This window comes from Tupaia chinensis, unplaced genomic scaffold (genome assembly GCF_000334495.1).
Source record: "Tupaia chinensis unplaced genomic scaffold, TupChi_1.0 Scaffold000222_1, whole genome shotgun sequence".
NCBI lineage: Eukaryota > Metazoa > Chordata > Mammalia > Scandentia > Tupaiidae > Tupaia > Tupaia belangeri.
In genome coordinates this window covers 3,017,254-3,032,342 of record NW_006159697.1, presented here as the reverse complement: position 1 = coordinate 3,032,342, position 15,089 = coordinate 3,017,254, and the positions used below count along the sequence as shown (strand labels likewise).

At 49.1% G+C, this 15,089-nt stretch overlaps 1 protein-coding gene across 1 annotated transcript in view; it reads left to right on the top strand.

The window, feature by feature from the left end:
• STS (steroid sulfatase) overlaps nucleotides 1-15,089 on the top strand; it is a 157,534-nt gene that overhangs the window by 13,843 nt on the left and 128,602 nt on the right. The window contains exon 2 of the mRNA XM_006147773.3: nucleotides 12,306-12,430. Coding sequence (XP_006147835.1) covers nucleotides 12,306-12,430 — 125 coding nt within the window. The remainder of the gene's footprint in view (nucleotides 1-12,305; nucleotides 12,431-15,089) is intronic.

Sequence of the window (15,089 nt, the reverse complement as noted above, 5' to 3'; positions counted from 1 at the left end):
GGTGGTGATTTCTCGCTTTCTGTCTCTCTCTGTCTCTGGTGAGTGCATGCAGTCTATACCAAATATCTCTCTTTAAAAAAAAAAAGAAATGTCAGTTTCTTGCCTATTTCCCTTATGCGGGTATCAACATGGGCCATGTAAACATCACTTTTATCCTCTGGGCCAGGCTTGCAGACTGAATTAGAAGGGTGTTGAAAGAGTTTTCATGGCAAATGATGTCACTCAATGTGTTGAAACTATTTTATGGAAAGATTGCTGCCTCTGGTGGTCATTTATGTGTGTGCTGTTGGCCTGGGACAACACGTGATTCTGTCTGACCACGTCCCCCATGGGAGTTGGTGTCCCCGGGGCAGGCTGATGACGCTAAGATCATCATAGGACCCGTGTATGTCGCTAAGATCATCACAGGACAGCTTGCCGTATCACAGTGCAGACACCTCAAAAGCTTTCGGGGTGTGCAAAAAATAAAAGAGAGCGATTCTCTCTCTTCGCGTGAAAAGCCTACACAGGTTGTGTCAGGCATCCCAACCACTGGAATAACATAGGCGTGAACGGTTTGTGGGCGCAAGTCCTAAGAGATGCTCCGCAGACAGGTCTCCGTCTCCCTTGTTTGGTTTGCATCTTATCTTCTCGTTAAAATTCCAGCCTTGTTTGGAAATAAAAGCCCTGTCACACTTGACCGGCTGAGTCAGCAGGTCCTTGCCCCATGCCCCTAGGATATAGGGAACCCAGAAACACAGACACAAGTCTCCCCACCCCATCCCCACCCCCGGGGTGTCAGAAAAGGAAAACAAGCGTGCCCTGTCAATACTGCAGGTGCCAAAGCCAGTAGTAACTAAATGCTCATGATGGGCAGAGACCGTCCGGGCCAGGGAGCAGCGCACCTGCTGCGGTCTGCTGCAAAGCTTGCAGATGGAAGAGAGATGATCCAGGCTCCCACTTCCCCTTGGTGCCTCGCAGGGACAGCTAAGATTCTCTGCTCCAATGAACCTGGCTACCTTGGTGTTTCTCTGCTGTGGATGTAGTGGCCACCTGGTCCCTCACACTAGGGGTGTCCTGCGCACTGCATGACATTTGGCATCTCACGCATGCCAGTACCACTGCCTTTTTCCCGCACCCCGAGTCACGACCACCAAAAATGCCTACGCATGATGACAGATGCCATCTGGTAGGTAGACTCTTCCTCCCGGTTGACAATGGCTGCCCTGGAGTTAGCTTTTTCTTCTCTTCTTCTTGAAGTTTATTTCTGAATAGGAGCAAGAAAGACAGAGACAGAGAGACCACACCCCCAATAGGGTGTCCACACCGCTGTGATCCACCCAGCCCCTGCCAGCCTGGCTCGTGGGCAGACCCATGCCTGGCATACTTGGGGAGGTCTCTGGATTTGAACCAGGAATCTTCGCACGGGAGCCAGCCTCGCAGACAGTTTGCTGTGTGAGCACTGAAGCACCGCTCAGGCCCCTGGAGAAGCGTTGTCGGTGTATAAGAGGGGGCGTGCTCAGAGCAGGGCTTCTCGGTCCTGTCTCTGCTGGTACAGATGTGGGGCTGTCTTGTGCCTCGGAGGGTAGTTAACTGCAGCCCTGGCCTTGACCCACCCGGTATGGGTAACACCCTTTCCCCAGCCAAGATGTGACACCCAGAGTGGTCTGCAGGTACAGCCAAGTGTTTCCTGGGGGAAGGGGTACAGGCCATCCCTCTGTCAGAATTGGAGACAGACAGGGACCCGCAGACAGTGTAGCAATTACATCACTGGACTTTCACGTAGTCGACCACAGTTCGAATCCCAGATCTGGTGGCTTAAAACTCACGTTCAGTGTTTATGCATGGGTGCCCAAGATCCCGAGAAGAGAGTGGAGGAGAAGGTGTTGTAGTGTGGCCAACCCCTCTGGGGGTGATTTCTCACTTTCTGTCACTGTCTCTTCAGCCAGCGCATGTACCCTATAGCAAAAATCTCTCTAAAATAATAAATAAAAAATAATAGAAAGAATTGAAGACAGACAAGGAGCAGCCGTGCCTTAGGGCATGGAGGAGCGGTTACAGCTACCTCTGAATCCGTCCTTGGCTCTTCTACAAGGTGCCACACGGCTCTGTATTGTATTGTTGTATTTAAGAAAAAATATTTAGAGGGTTTGGCGAGGGGCATGGTGGTTAAGGGCTCTGGACTCTCACATGGCTGACTGTGGTTTGAATCCTAGACCTGGGTGGCTTGCTTTCCCACATTCCCTCCTCTCTCTCTGTCTCTCTCTCTGGTGAATTAAAATAATAATAATGATGACAAATAAAAATAAATAATTATTTTTAAAAAAATATATTCAGAAATGGGACTCTGTGACCAGATTCATTTACAGTCCTGTAAAAACGTCAGGAAGTTTTGGAACCAGCAGGTGTTATGATGGTTACATGACTGGACTCCCATGTGGTCAACCATGATCAAGTCCTGGACCCGGTGGTTTAAAGTCACGCCGGGTGCGTGTGCGTGCGTGCCCAAGATCCCGAGAGGAGACTGGAGGAGAAGGGATTGCGGCGTGGCCATGCCCCCTGGGGGGTGATTTCTCGCTTTCTGTCTCTCTGTCTTTCTGGGGAGCACACGCGCCCTATAGCAAAAACCTCTCCTAAAACATAAATAAATAATATGTAAGGGCATGGGGTGGAAGTAGTTAGCATCCACCCCTGCCAACGTCTGAATAATGTAAATATCCTTTGACTACCAACCTCCGGCACGACATAACCAGTTCTCCAGTCTAGACCCAGCTGCCTGTACATAAGCACTGTTATCCGTGCCGCTTTGGAATTTACAAAGACACTGTGTGATTCTGTTGCACTGAGCTCTGCACCCACACTCACAGACAGGTCTGATGGCCATCAAGGCTCGTCCGTCAAAAGGTTGTGAACATGTATTTCCTTAATTTACTGAAAATGGTTCCCAGCACAGCGTACGTGAGCGCTATGAAATTAAAGTTCTATACAATGAAAAGTAAGCTCTATGGCATTAAAATGAAGGGCTGTTTCTACACGGCGCCCTCCTAACTCTATGGAAGAAGGGGTTCAGACAGTGGTGCCTTGGTAAAGTACAGTGCTGGGCAAGGCAGACCCCAGGCTGTATCGGAGACCTCCCTGAGTTCACAGGACACTGTGTGCCCCTAATCTGGGCTCAGCTCAGGCTGGGAGTGGATCTCCGTGTCAAGCCCAACATCGTGTGAATGGAGGAGAAGGGATTTCGGCGTGGCCATCCCTCCAGGAGGGGATTCTCTGTCTCCATCTGACCAGCAAGTGTACATATCCCATAGCAAACCTTAAAAACAAAATGTAAAAAAAGCAACCAACAAACAAAATCAAAACAAGAAAAGGAGAGGAAGGAGGAGAGGACAGGAAAGGGAAAGAAAAGAGAGAAACGAGAAGCGGCAAAGGGAAGGAGAAAAGGCCATGGCTTCTATTCTAGTAAAATGGAAATCATTCTGAAGACACTTGTGTCTCTGTGCGGCTCCCTTCCTTTTTTTCGTTTTTCTTTGAAAAAGTTTTTGCTATAGGGCACGAGCGCTCGCCAGAAAGACAGAGAGAGACAAAGAGATAGAAAGCAAGAGATCACCTCCCAGGGGGGATGGTCACGCCACAATCCCTTCTCCTCAGTTCTCCACACCGCAATCCCTTCTCCTCCATTCTCCTCTCAGGATCTTGGGCACGCATGCACATGCGCCTGGCATGAGTTTAAGCCACCAGGTCCAGGACTCGAACCGTGGTCAGCTACCATGGGAGTCCAGCGACATAGCCATTACTCCAACTGCTGGTCTCAGTACAGCTTCCTTCCTAAGAATCATGACCATGACAGTCCAGGAACTCTGAGACCATTCAACGCTTCTCTTTAAAATAGTGACAATAGCAACCAGCAGGTGGTATAGTGGTTGAAGTGCTGGACTCCCACATGGCTGACGGTGGTTCAAGTCCTAGATCCAGCAGCTCGAAACTCAGGGATGTGGGTGTATGTATGTGTGAGTGTCTGCGTGTCCAAAATCCCAAGAGGAAAAGGAAGGAGAAAGGGATGCAGCAGGGCGATCCCAGCGGGGCAATGAATTCTCACTTTCTCTCTCTCTGTCTCTGTCTGTCTCTCTCTCTAGCCAGCACACATATCCCATGGCAAAAACCTTGCAAACAAAATGAAACAAAAAACAGTGCCAATATCTCCCCACCCGTTATCTTATCACAGGGTTTGCTCTGTGAGCCAAGCTCTGCAGGTCAGAGTCTGCTGGCTTCTCTCTCCCATTTCCGCTCCCCGCTGCGGACATTGTCCGAGGTGCTGGCTTTTCCCAGCTGCGCTGGTTTTCCATCCTAACCCTGCTGCCTCAGAGAGTCTTGAGAAAGGCCCTTCCAACTCCGCCTGTGTCCCGGCCCGTTCCTCTTCCATCGGTGCGCTGGGAAGGAGCTCCCGCCAGCTTGGAGCTGCATTTAGATCAGCCTTCGCAACTTTACCTGTGCGTGGGGCAGGTCACAGGGGACGCTAGAGGGGGGAGCATTCATTGCAGGGGTTAGGCAAGACCAGGCAGTGTCACTTCCGTGGTATAACGGGTCTTCAACACGCTCACGTTCATGGAAAATGTGCGTCATGGGAAAAACACAGCAGGGCTGGCAGATGGTGTGGAGGTGAGGGTACCTGAATCCCACACAACCTACATTGCGGTTCAAGTCCTGGACCTAGCAGCTTGTAAAACACGCCAGGAGTGTGTGTGTGTGTGCCACAGGTCCCAAGAGGACAAGAGAAGAAAAGGATTGTGGTGTAGCTGCTTTCTCACTTTCTCTCTCTCTCTGTCTCTGTCTCTGTCTCTATCTCTGTCTCTCTCCAGCAGGCATGTGCATCCCATAGCAAAAAAAAAAAAAAAAAGGCATGTAGATTTCAAAACATTTGGCACCAAAATAAAGTTGTACCTTAATCTCATTTTCCACTAACTTTGCGAAGGGCTCTTGCATAGTATTCAGTCAGTGTTCTCTTCTCTCTAATAATGGGTGTTTTTTACCCCCGGCCTCTGTCTTCTCATTGTTCTTCAAAGAACATGGAAGATAAAAACAGTTGACGACTTTCTGGAAGCCTGTTGCACTTTGAACTCAATTCGCCTAGTCTTACAGCTCAGTGTTTTTGTTTGTTTGTTTGTTTTTTGAGAGGTTTTTGCTATAGGGCGCGTGCGCTCGCCAGACAGACAGAGAGAGACAGAGAGACAGAAAGCGAGAAATCACCCCCCAGGGGGGATGGAAATGCCCCAATCCCTTCTCCTCCATTCTCCTCTCAGGATCTTGGGCACGTATGCACACACACCTGGCGTGAGTTTTAAGCCACTGGGTCCGGGACGCGAACCGCAGTCGACTACGTGTGGAGTCCAGCGACATAGCCATTACGCCAGCTGCTAGTCCCAGACTAAACAGTGGTTTTTATTAATCCACCGCACGGCGCGGGCCTCGCTGTGGATTAGTTTGACAGCATGTCGTGGTGCCAGTGAGATCCCTCATGGCCACTGCAGTTATTCCTCCTTCACACCCACGGCCTGAATATGTTCTTTTTAAATTTTTTTTTACTTGCAATTAATCATTATACCTCTTCATGGTGTATTGCATTTAAAAATATTAACTTTATTCTTATTATCAACTATTATTATTTTAGAGATTTTTGCTATAGGACACATGCACTCAATAGAAAGACAGAGACAGAGAGACAGAAAGCAAGAAGTCACCCTCTTGTGGAAATGGCCACACCATCATCCCTTTTCCTCCATTCTCCTCTTGGAATTTTGGTCTTGCATGCACATGTGCCTGGTGTGAGTTTCAAACCACTAGGTCCAGGACTCGAACCACAATTGACCAAGTGGGAGCCCAGTGCCTTAACCACTATGGCACCTGCTGGCCCCATTTTATTACTTTTTAACTTGCAATAGAACACTTGCACTCACCAGAGAGAGAGAGAGAGTGAGAGAAGAGGGTAAGCGAGAAAGCGAGCTGTCAGGTCCGGGACTTGAACCAAGGGACTTGAACCATGGTCATGTGGGTGGCCAGTGTGCTATCTGCTTGCCTGTGCAACATGGATTTTTCTCACTGAATACAGTACATATTATTCAAATCAAAGACTTTATCATATATGTTCTCATCAGCAGATAACTCTTCCTTTTCGTGTTTATTAAATGTCTGATTTCTCCCCTGAGCCCCTCCCTCCCAACCCCTATGACCTCCCCCCTCCTACACTGTCTCTACTACCTACCGTTACCCTCGCTGCTATATACCCTGCAATTGTTCTGTGTCTGCTCTAGAGCGTAGACAATTGATATATATTAAAGGGGGAGATGCAGCGCCTGCCTTGCAGCCTGGCTTGCTTCGCCAAGCATTAAATCTTTCATACCGAATCTTTCGGGCCTGTCTGCCGATTTTGTTATCTGTAGGGAGAATGCGTAATTCACGGTGCAAACCAGGCCCGAGACGCCATCCTGCATTCCCAGGTTCCATCATGGTAGATTTTCTCTCTCTTCAACAAAGCCTTACCAAAGAATACCCCATGTGTTTCCACATCCAGATTTAAAACTGTATTCTGGGGACCAACAGTTGGCGTAATGGCTACATCACTGGACTCCCATGTAGTCGACCACAGTTTGGGTCCCGGACCCGGTGGCTTCAGCTCACACTGGGCCCATGTGTATGTGCATGCCCAAGATCCCAAGAGGAGAATAGAGGAGAAATGGAGGAGAAGGGATTGTGACATGGCCATCCCCCCTGGGGAGTGATTTCTCGTTTTCTGTCTCTCTGTCTCTTTTTGGTGAGCGCATGCGCCCTATAGCAAAACTTCTCAAAGAACAACAAAAAAAATGTTGACAAACTGTGCTTTTTAAAATATATATATATATATTTTATTGACCTTTATTTATTTATGTATTTTAATTTGACCAGAGAAGAACAGAGTGAGAGAGAGAAGGAAGGAAAGTGAGAAAGCAAGCTGCCAGTCTGGGACTCGAACCTCAGTTGACCATGTAGGAGTCCACTGCCCTTAACCACCACGCCAACTGCCCACCCCAAACTATGCTAAGTCTCTATTTATTAACCTGTTACTAGCAAGGAAAGCCTGGAGCCATTTCTCCTGCAAGGGGTATTTGCCATAATACCAACCTCTACTTTCAAAGAGGGATTGCCTAAGACCCCTTAGGGAAATCCTTCCAGTTGGGTGGACGGAGCTGCCAGGTCTGCTGACCAAAGGATAGGGATTCGATTCCATGGTAAAGTGACAACACAATTATGCTTTTAAAGTTCTATATGCTTTGGGACCAGCAGTTAGCGTAATGGCTATGTCACTGGACTCCCACATAGTCAACCACGGTTCACGTCCCGGACGTTCGCGTCCCGGACCCGGCAGGCACGTGTGCGCATGTGCCCAAAATCCCGACAGGAGCATGGAGGAGAAGGGATTGCGCCGTGGCCATCCCCTCTGGGGGGGGGGTGATTTCTCGCTTTCTATCTCTGTGTGTCTCTCTCTCTGTCTGGCGAGTGCACGCGCCCTATAGCAAAAACCTCTAAAAAATAAAAAAAAAAGAAAAAGAAAGTTCTATATGCTTTGAGTGATTCAATAAATTTTCCTTTTTTGCCATTCCTCCTTGGGGGGGGGGACAATTTCTCTCTCTCTTCTCTCTCTCTCTCTCTCTCTTTCTCCCTTTCTCTCTCTCTGTCTGGCAAGCATACACACTCTATAGCAAATATCTTAAAAAAAAAAGGGGTGGGGGGAGAACCAATTTGGCTACTGTCTGGTCCCTGGATAAAAATCAAAGCCCAATTGTTAAGCCTTGACGTCATAAGGCAAGACCATGCCATAGAACGTTAAGGATGAAGGATGAGAGGGATCCTGTTGAGACTGCATTCTCAGACAGTAACTCTCGGCGAGGTGTCCGTCAAAATCCCCGAGGAGACTGCCTGAGCTGGGTGAACTGGAGACCTCTGTCCATTTTTGGAAGGCTCCTTCTACTGGACTAAAAATGTCTCCCCCTCCTCCCCCAAATCCTGTCATTCCTAGAAATCTCACTGTGATTTTATTTGGAAATAGAGTTGTTGCAGATACAGTTAGGAGAGTTCGGGGAAAACGCATATTATGAGCAAACTACATGTGGACGTCAGACTTTATTGTGTGTGCCAAAATACACTGGTAATTTAATTCTATTTTTTCATAAACTTTTTTTGTTTTAAAAAGATGTTTTTGCCGGGAACCGGCAGTTAGCATAATGGCTATGTCGCTGGACTCCCACGTAGTTGACCGCAGTTTGCATCCCGGACCCGGTAGCTTAAAACTCAGGCCGGGCACGTGTGCGTGCGTGCCCAAGATCCCAAGAGGAGAATGGAGGAGAAGGGATTGTGGCATGGCCATCCCCCCTGGGGGGTGATTTCTCACTTTCTGTCTCTCTGTCTCTGTCTGTCTCTCTGGCGAGCGCACGCGCCCTATAGCAAAAACCTCTCCAAAAAAAAAGATGTTTTTTTGCCATAGGATGCGTGCGCTCACTGGAGAGTCTGAGACAATGGGAAGGAAAGTGAGAACTTACCCCTGGGGAGATGGCCAGGCCTCAATAATCCCTTCCCTATTTTTCTCCCAGGATCTTGGGCACGCATGTGAGTTTCAAGCCACCGGGTCGAGGACTTGAACCGTAGTGGTCCACGTGGGAGTCTAGCACCGTAACTGCTACGCCATCTGCTGGTCCCCTTTTGATACACTCTGTGAAGTCCCCTTGTATTTTGATGAAGGCCGAGCTAAGAACCATCTACTATGAGTGAAGCAATGCCATCCACATTACAGGCAGGTTGAGTATCCCATGTCTGAAATGTGTGGGACCTGAAGTATTTGGGATTCTGGGTTCTGGAATATTTGCATATGTTTAAGGAGATGTCTGGAGGGTGGAATCAGAGTCTAAATGCAGCATTTGTTTATGTGTCGTAGACACCTATGTACACAGCTCCAAGGTGATCCTCTACGGCATTTTCATAGTGCAGCATTTTGACAGCAACCCAACCCATGAAGTCAGGTCTGAAATGTTGCACTGGTGGTGTCATGGCAGGGCTCAGAAAGTTTCAGATATTTCAGCCTTTTGGATTAGGGATGCTCCACCTGTCTATGCGTTACTCAAGTATTTTTTTTTAAAGATCATACATATTTATACAGGCCAATGTATGGAAGCATACTTTCTGTGACATTTCTGTGTTCAATTGAAACCCTGAGACTATTCTTAGTTCCCCAGGAGAAGCCTCCAGAATTCACTGTGCAATCGGTTTGAGCAGCGCACCAGCTCCCGGTTGTGACGGTTCCTCGTCTGCTGCTGTGTATACCCCCCTGGACAGTGGAAACCAAAGGGTGCTATGACCAGGCTGGCCTCATGCCACAGTGTCTACACCCTGTGTGTGGAACTGAATCCCACACGGCGGACTGCGGTTCAAATCCTGGCCCCCTGTGATTGAGAAACATGACAGGCATATGTGCCTACATGCCCAGAATCACATTCAAGACATTCAAGAATTCTAGCAGTTGTGGGGCCGGCAGATGGTGTGGTGGTGAAGGGTGCTAGACTTCCACATAGCTGACGGTGGTTTGAGTCCTGGACCTGGCAGCTTGCTTTAACACTTTCTCTCTCTCTCTCTCTCCATATCTGGTCAAATTAAAATAAATAAGTAAAGATAAATAAAATAATTCTTAAAAAAAAAAAAAGAGAGAGAGAGAGAGAGAGAGAATCCTAGCAGTTGCAATTGATAGAGACATGGAGGAAAAAGGATTGCGGCATGACCGTGCCTCATCAGAGGGTGTTTTTTCTCTGTCTCTGGCAAATGCATGTGCCTTCTGCCAATAAAATCATAAAAAAAAAAAAAATAGAGGCCCGCTGGTGGTGTATCTATGAAGGCAGCTGCATACCACACGGCTGCACACACAGCTCAAGTCCTGACCCAGCACTTCAGAAACATGCTGGGTGCATGTGCGTGTGTGCCCCCAATCCCCAAGAAGAGATGGAAGGGAATGCATTACGGCATGATCATGCCCCATGGCAGGTGCTTTCTTACTGTCCCTCCTGTCTGTCTGTCTGTCTATCTGTCTTGGGGAAGCGATACACCTCTTTAGCAAAATTAAAAAAAAAAAAAAGTTTCCTCCACTTGGAGAATTCCACAGCTGATTTAGGGAGACAAAACACGAATGCCCCCCCCAAACTAAGACTTGGACCGATCACTTGCCCACGATCCCAGAGGCTGTACGTCACAGAACTCTCACCAGAGCCCGGATGTGCTGGATTGCATAGCTCGGGCTTTTCCCGCTTCTCAGGGGGTGTGCCTCCATGACCATGTTGTCAGATGTAAATGCCTGAGACTGGCTGGTCTCTACAGACCCGAGGTTTTGCAAGTTGGTTTCAGTATTTATTAATGCGAGTTGGTTTCAGTATTTATTAATGCGAGTTGGTTTCAGTATTTATTAATGCTATCCATCTCTCAATAAAGAGCATTCTGGTAGCAGCATGTGAAGAAGAAGAAGCCAAAGAATGCAGTAGCCTTCCATTTTTTAAAATAGCACCTCCCCAACTGAGCCTTGGAGAATCACGCTCCCCTGAGCCTACATTGAACACGGTGACAAGCCCCTTCCCGAGCCAGCCACACAGTGGCCTGCATCACTACGCAGACTCAAGTCGGATTCTTTGGAAAACTTTGACATTGGCTCCAAGTCAAGAGAAAGCCACAGAGAAAATCCCATGCCTGAAATTCTTTTCCTTCATTGGGCCGACAGTATGATGTGTGGCTGATTTAAAAAAACTGGTTTTGGGGACCAGCGTGTGGCGTAATGGTTACGTCACTGGACTCCCATGGAGTTGATCGCAGTTCAAGTCCCGGACCTGGTGGCTTAAACTCATGCCGGGCGCTTGTGCGTGCGTGCCCAAGATCTCAAGAGGAGAATGGAGGAGAAGGGACTGCGGCGTAGCCATCCCCCCTGGGGGGGGGGGGGATTTCATGTTTTCTGTCTCTGTTTCTGCACACACCCTATAGAAAAATCTCTCTAAAAATAAATAAACACTAAAAATTAAAAACTGGTTTTGTGTCGTCCATTCAAATCCAGCTCCCATTCGGGTATCTGTCGTTTTGCAGTGAAGACGAAGCCCTGTTGTAGGCCTGGCCATGGTGGCCTTGAGGTAAACAGTGTCCCTACAGCCTGAATGACTGGCCGTCATGTCAAGTGTGGAAATACCCCCTAGGACTTCTCCTTTATTCTGTGTCCTACCCAATGACAATATTGCTCCTGCAAGAAAGGGGCTTCTGAGAATTAGGAGGGCAGCTGTCTGATTCAGTCTGATAGTTGCAGATGTTCTTCTTGTAGAGTGACACTTGGACACACGCTCCCGTCGAGTGAATGCAGAGTATTTCTGCAGTCTGGCTAGCAGACTTCGACGCGTGCTGCATATTGATACACATCCACAACTTCTTATCTGAAGCCCTCAGAGGCATGTATGATACGGAGTTAGTTTTAATTGCCGGAGGGTGCGTGTGCTTACAGAGAGAGAGAGGAAGAGAGAGGGAGGCGGAAGGCATCCCCCAGTGGGGTGTGGTCACTCTGCCATCCCTTCTCTTCCACTTCTCCCTCCCATTGGGATTCGGGGCACAGAGGCAAACATGCCTGGCTTTGATGTGTTAAGTCACCAGGACCAGGATTCGAACCACAGTCAGCCATGTGGGATCTGGTTCCTTGGAACCACTAGGCTATGGGGCCAACCCGCACTGTCTACAGTCATCACCAGGGTGACTCGTTCATGGAGTATTCTGGAAGCTTCCCTGCGTAAATAGGATGATCCAGAGAGTGAGGGAAAGTGAGCAATCACTCCTTCCCCCAGGAGAGACAACCATGCCACAATCGCTTCTCCTCTTGGGCACCCACGCACACACACCTGGAGTGTTTTTCAGGCTACCAGGTCCAGAACTTGAACCGTGGGTCGGGATCCAGGGCCTTAAACTCCATGCCCTTGAAGGTGTGCTATGATGAACAGGTGAATCACGGCTCCTGCTGCCCTCGACATCCTTTGCCCCTGCAGGGGCAATGGCTCATAAATTAAATAAATACATACATTGTTGCAAATAGTAATAACAGCTATCAGAAAGAGGAATTCTGCTGTGATAGTCAAGGGAGTATTCATGGAGGCCTTCTGCGGATGAGTAGGAGTTTGGCGGTGGCAGAAAAGGCACATTCAGGGAGGGGGATCTTCTCATCCAAAATGCATATGCATCAGTGTTTGAGCACATGGCTACTGCAGGCCTAATTCTTCCTCTTTTGAATGAACTCACAGGATGAAGCCAAAGTGTCTGGAGCGCCCCTGCTGAGAGCTGTCCTGTCGGTGCACTGCGCATGGTCATCTCTGCAACGGAAGGTCTCCCCAGACAACCGGTTGAGACCGCCGGCCCTCCTTATAGCGTGAGTGTGGGATGTGCAGTGCCTTTGCTGGGTGGGTGGCACCGGCTGGGTGCGGAGTGTCTGCCTCCGCCGTACCATGTGGTCTGAGTGACACAGTGTCCCCGGAGAGTGTGGCCGGGTTCTTAGAACATTCTGATGCTGCAGGGGTGGTGTGGCCGTTGGTGTGGCGTAAGAGAAGCACTCAGGAGAGCCTAGCGTTTTCTTCCCAGAGAGGAGTGGAGCTGGGCCGCCGGAGTCAGCGTGCACCTTAGCACCACGGGCGTGTGGCGGGGCGTGTGCAAGCCTGGGGGAGCAGAGGGGGATTTTAGATGTTGGGGTTGATGTACTGCATCCTCTCACCTGGGGGCCGACTGTAGTCAAGACAGCCAAGGGTGAAGTAGGGTGTGATGGGAAGCCTTGTCATGTACCGCCGTTCTCAGCTGCTCTGCAGCACCTGAGGGACAGAGCAGGGTCCCTTCCTGCAGACAGACGCCTCCCCTAGGCAAGGCCACTCTGAGGGCACAGTGAGGTCCCTCTCTGCAAGACAAGGGCGCCGCTGGGGGAGCAGAGTGTGTGTGCTGGTGGGCTTCGGGATGGGCTGAAGGAAGCAGAGTTTGCCAGGGCTTACAGAGGAGGTTCCTGTCACCCAGCACAGACACAGCCTGCTTGTGACATCACCCATTATGACATCCAGGTGGGTAGCCTGGGGCTGCATCGGACAAGCCCAGGTCCACCGAGCCACTGGCTCAGAGGAGAGGGCAGGAAAGGGCTCTCAGAGCAGTCTCTTGGTTCAAGTCGGTACAGAAAGGCTCCTGAATTAGGATTCCGCTCTGGAGAGAATGTAGAATCCCAGCTCTGCAGGCACCGGCTGAATGATCTCCCAAGGCAGCTCGGTCTCCCTGGGCTTGAGCTTCCTCCTCCACCAAAGAGAGATGAAAAGGACCACGTCGTGGCTATCAAAGTAAGAGACGAGGCCAGCCACGTGGTGCGGAGGTTGAGGCAGCCGGATCTCCTATGGCCAACTATGAGGTTCGAGTCCCGGACCCAGTGGCTTGAAAAACACATGAGGCACATGCACGTGTGGGCCAAAATCCTGAGAGGAGAACGAGGGAGAAGGGGTTGCAGCATGGCCATCCTCCCAGGTTAGTGATTTCTCACTTTCTCTGTCTCTGTCTCTATAGCGCTTGCACCCTATAGCATTAAAAAAGAAAAAAAAATGGAGGAGAAGACTTTTGTTTGGAGCAAAAATAAGATGAAGCTTGGCCCCTGCTGGCCGGTGTGACAGGAGCTCACAGAGAAGCTGTGGGGTGACTGCAGGGTGTTGCCAAGGTGGCTTGGGACAAGCAGGAGGTAGTTTTCTGCCAGCCAGGGTGAATTTGGCTCTCTGGAGAGAATTCGGCCAAGGCCGCAGACCTCTCTGGTTGTCACCTTTGGGGTGATGGGTGCTCCTGGTATCTCTCAGGCACAGGCTGGGATGCCGCCGACTCCCTCCCAGGCACAGGGCAGCCCTGAGACCCGATCGCCACAGCGCCATCGGGGACCCCTGCTGGACGGGCCGAGAACTGGAGCCCAGTTACTCTTCCCTCCAAGACTCCATGGTCTTTTATTTCAAGGGATCTGACTTGAAAGAAGAATTAGAGCCAAAAGACAAGACCTTTCAGGGTATATCTTATTTTTTCCTGTTGCGTTTAAACCCCATCACGGTGGACTCTCCTTCTAGAAGAAAGGTCCATGGAGGCTTAAAACTTCAGCCTCCTAGGGGACCAGCAGTTAGCATAATGGGTATGTCACTGGACTCCCACATAGTTGACTGCAGTTCGAGTCCCAGACCCAGTGGCTTAAAACTCACGCAGGGCACGTGTGTGTGCGTGCCCAAGATCCCGAGAGAAGGAGAAGGGATTGCTGGGAGGTGATTTCTCGCTTCGTGTCTCTCTGTCTTTCTCTGTCTGTCTGGCGAGCACACGCACCCTATAGCAAACAAAAACCTCTTAAAAAACAAAATAAAAAAACTTCAGCCGCCTTCTGTCCTGAACACCGAGCAGCGTAACAGCCTCAATTCCTATTGTGATTTCTGTCACTTGTCCTTTAAAAGGATCGCGTGTTCTTTCCTCCTGTTCCGGAAACAAACTTTGCGGGTGTTTTAAAGAGTAATTTATTTTCTAAAGGCGTTGCTCAAACGGAACCCCACTCTGATTTCTAACCTCGCTTTCAAAGCCTTCGGCACCTGCTCAGTACAATTCTTATTTTTATACCTCTGGAAAACAACTGTACATCTTGCAGGGAGATGCTTTTTAAGTACTTTTTTTTTTTTTTTTTTGTGGTTTTTAATTTCTTTTTTTTTTTTTTTTTTTTGTCATTTTAGTCTACCAGGGAGATTGACATTCTTTAGACCAGCTAGAAGAGCTCTAGAAAAAAAAAATTGACAGACGGAGTAGTTAATTAAAAGTGTGGGGCTGGAGAGGCTCATGACTAATTCATGATGAAGGGATGCAGCATTCATTATCCTTCGTTAATGTTCCGATGTAAAGGCGGCTTCTTTCAGAGGGGATGAAATATCTGTTGCTAAATACCTAAGAACAATATCACACCTTACCACCGTAGAGCCGTCCCCACGGGGCGTTTTCATGTGCTTCACCGTTTCAAATTCGGGGTTTCTGAGTACAGCTTGTTCAACTCTTTC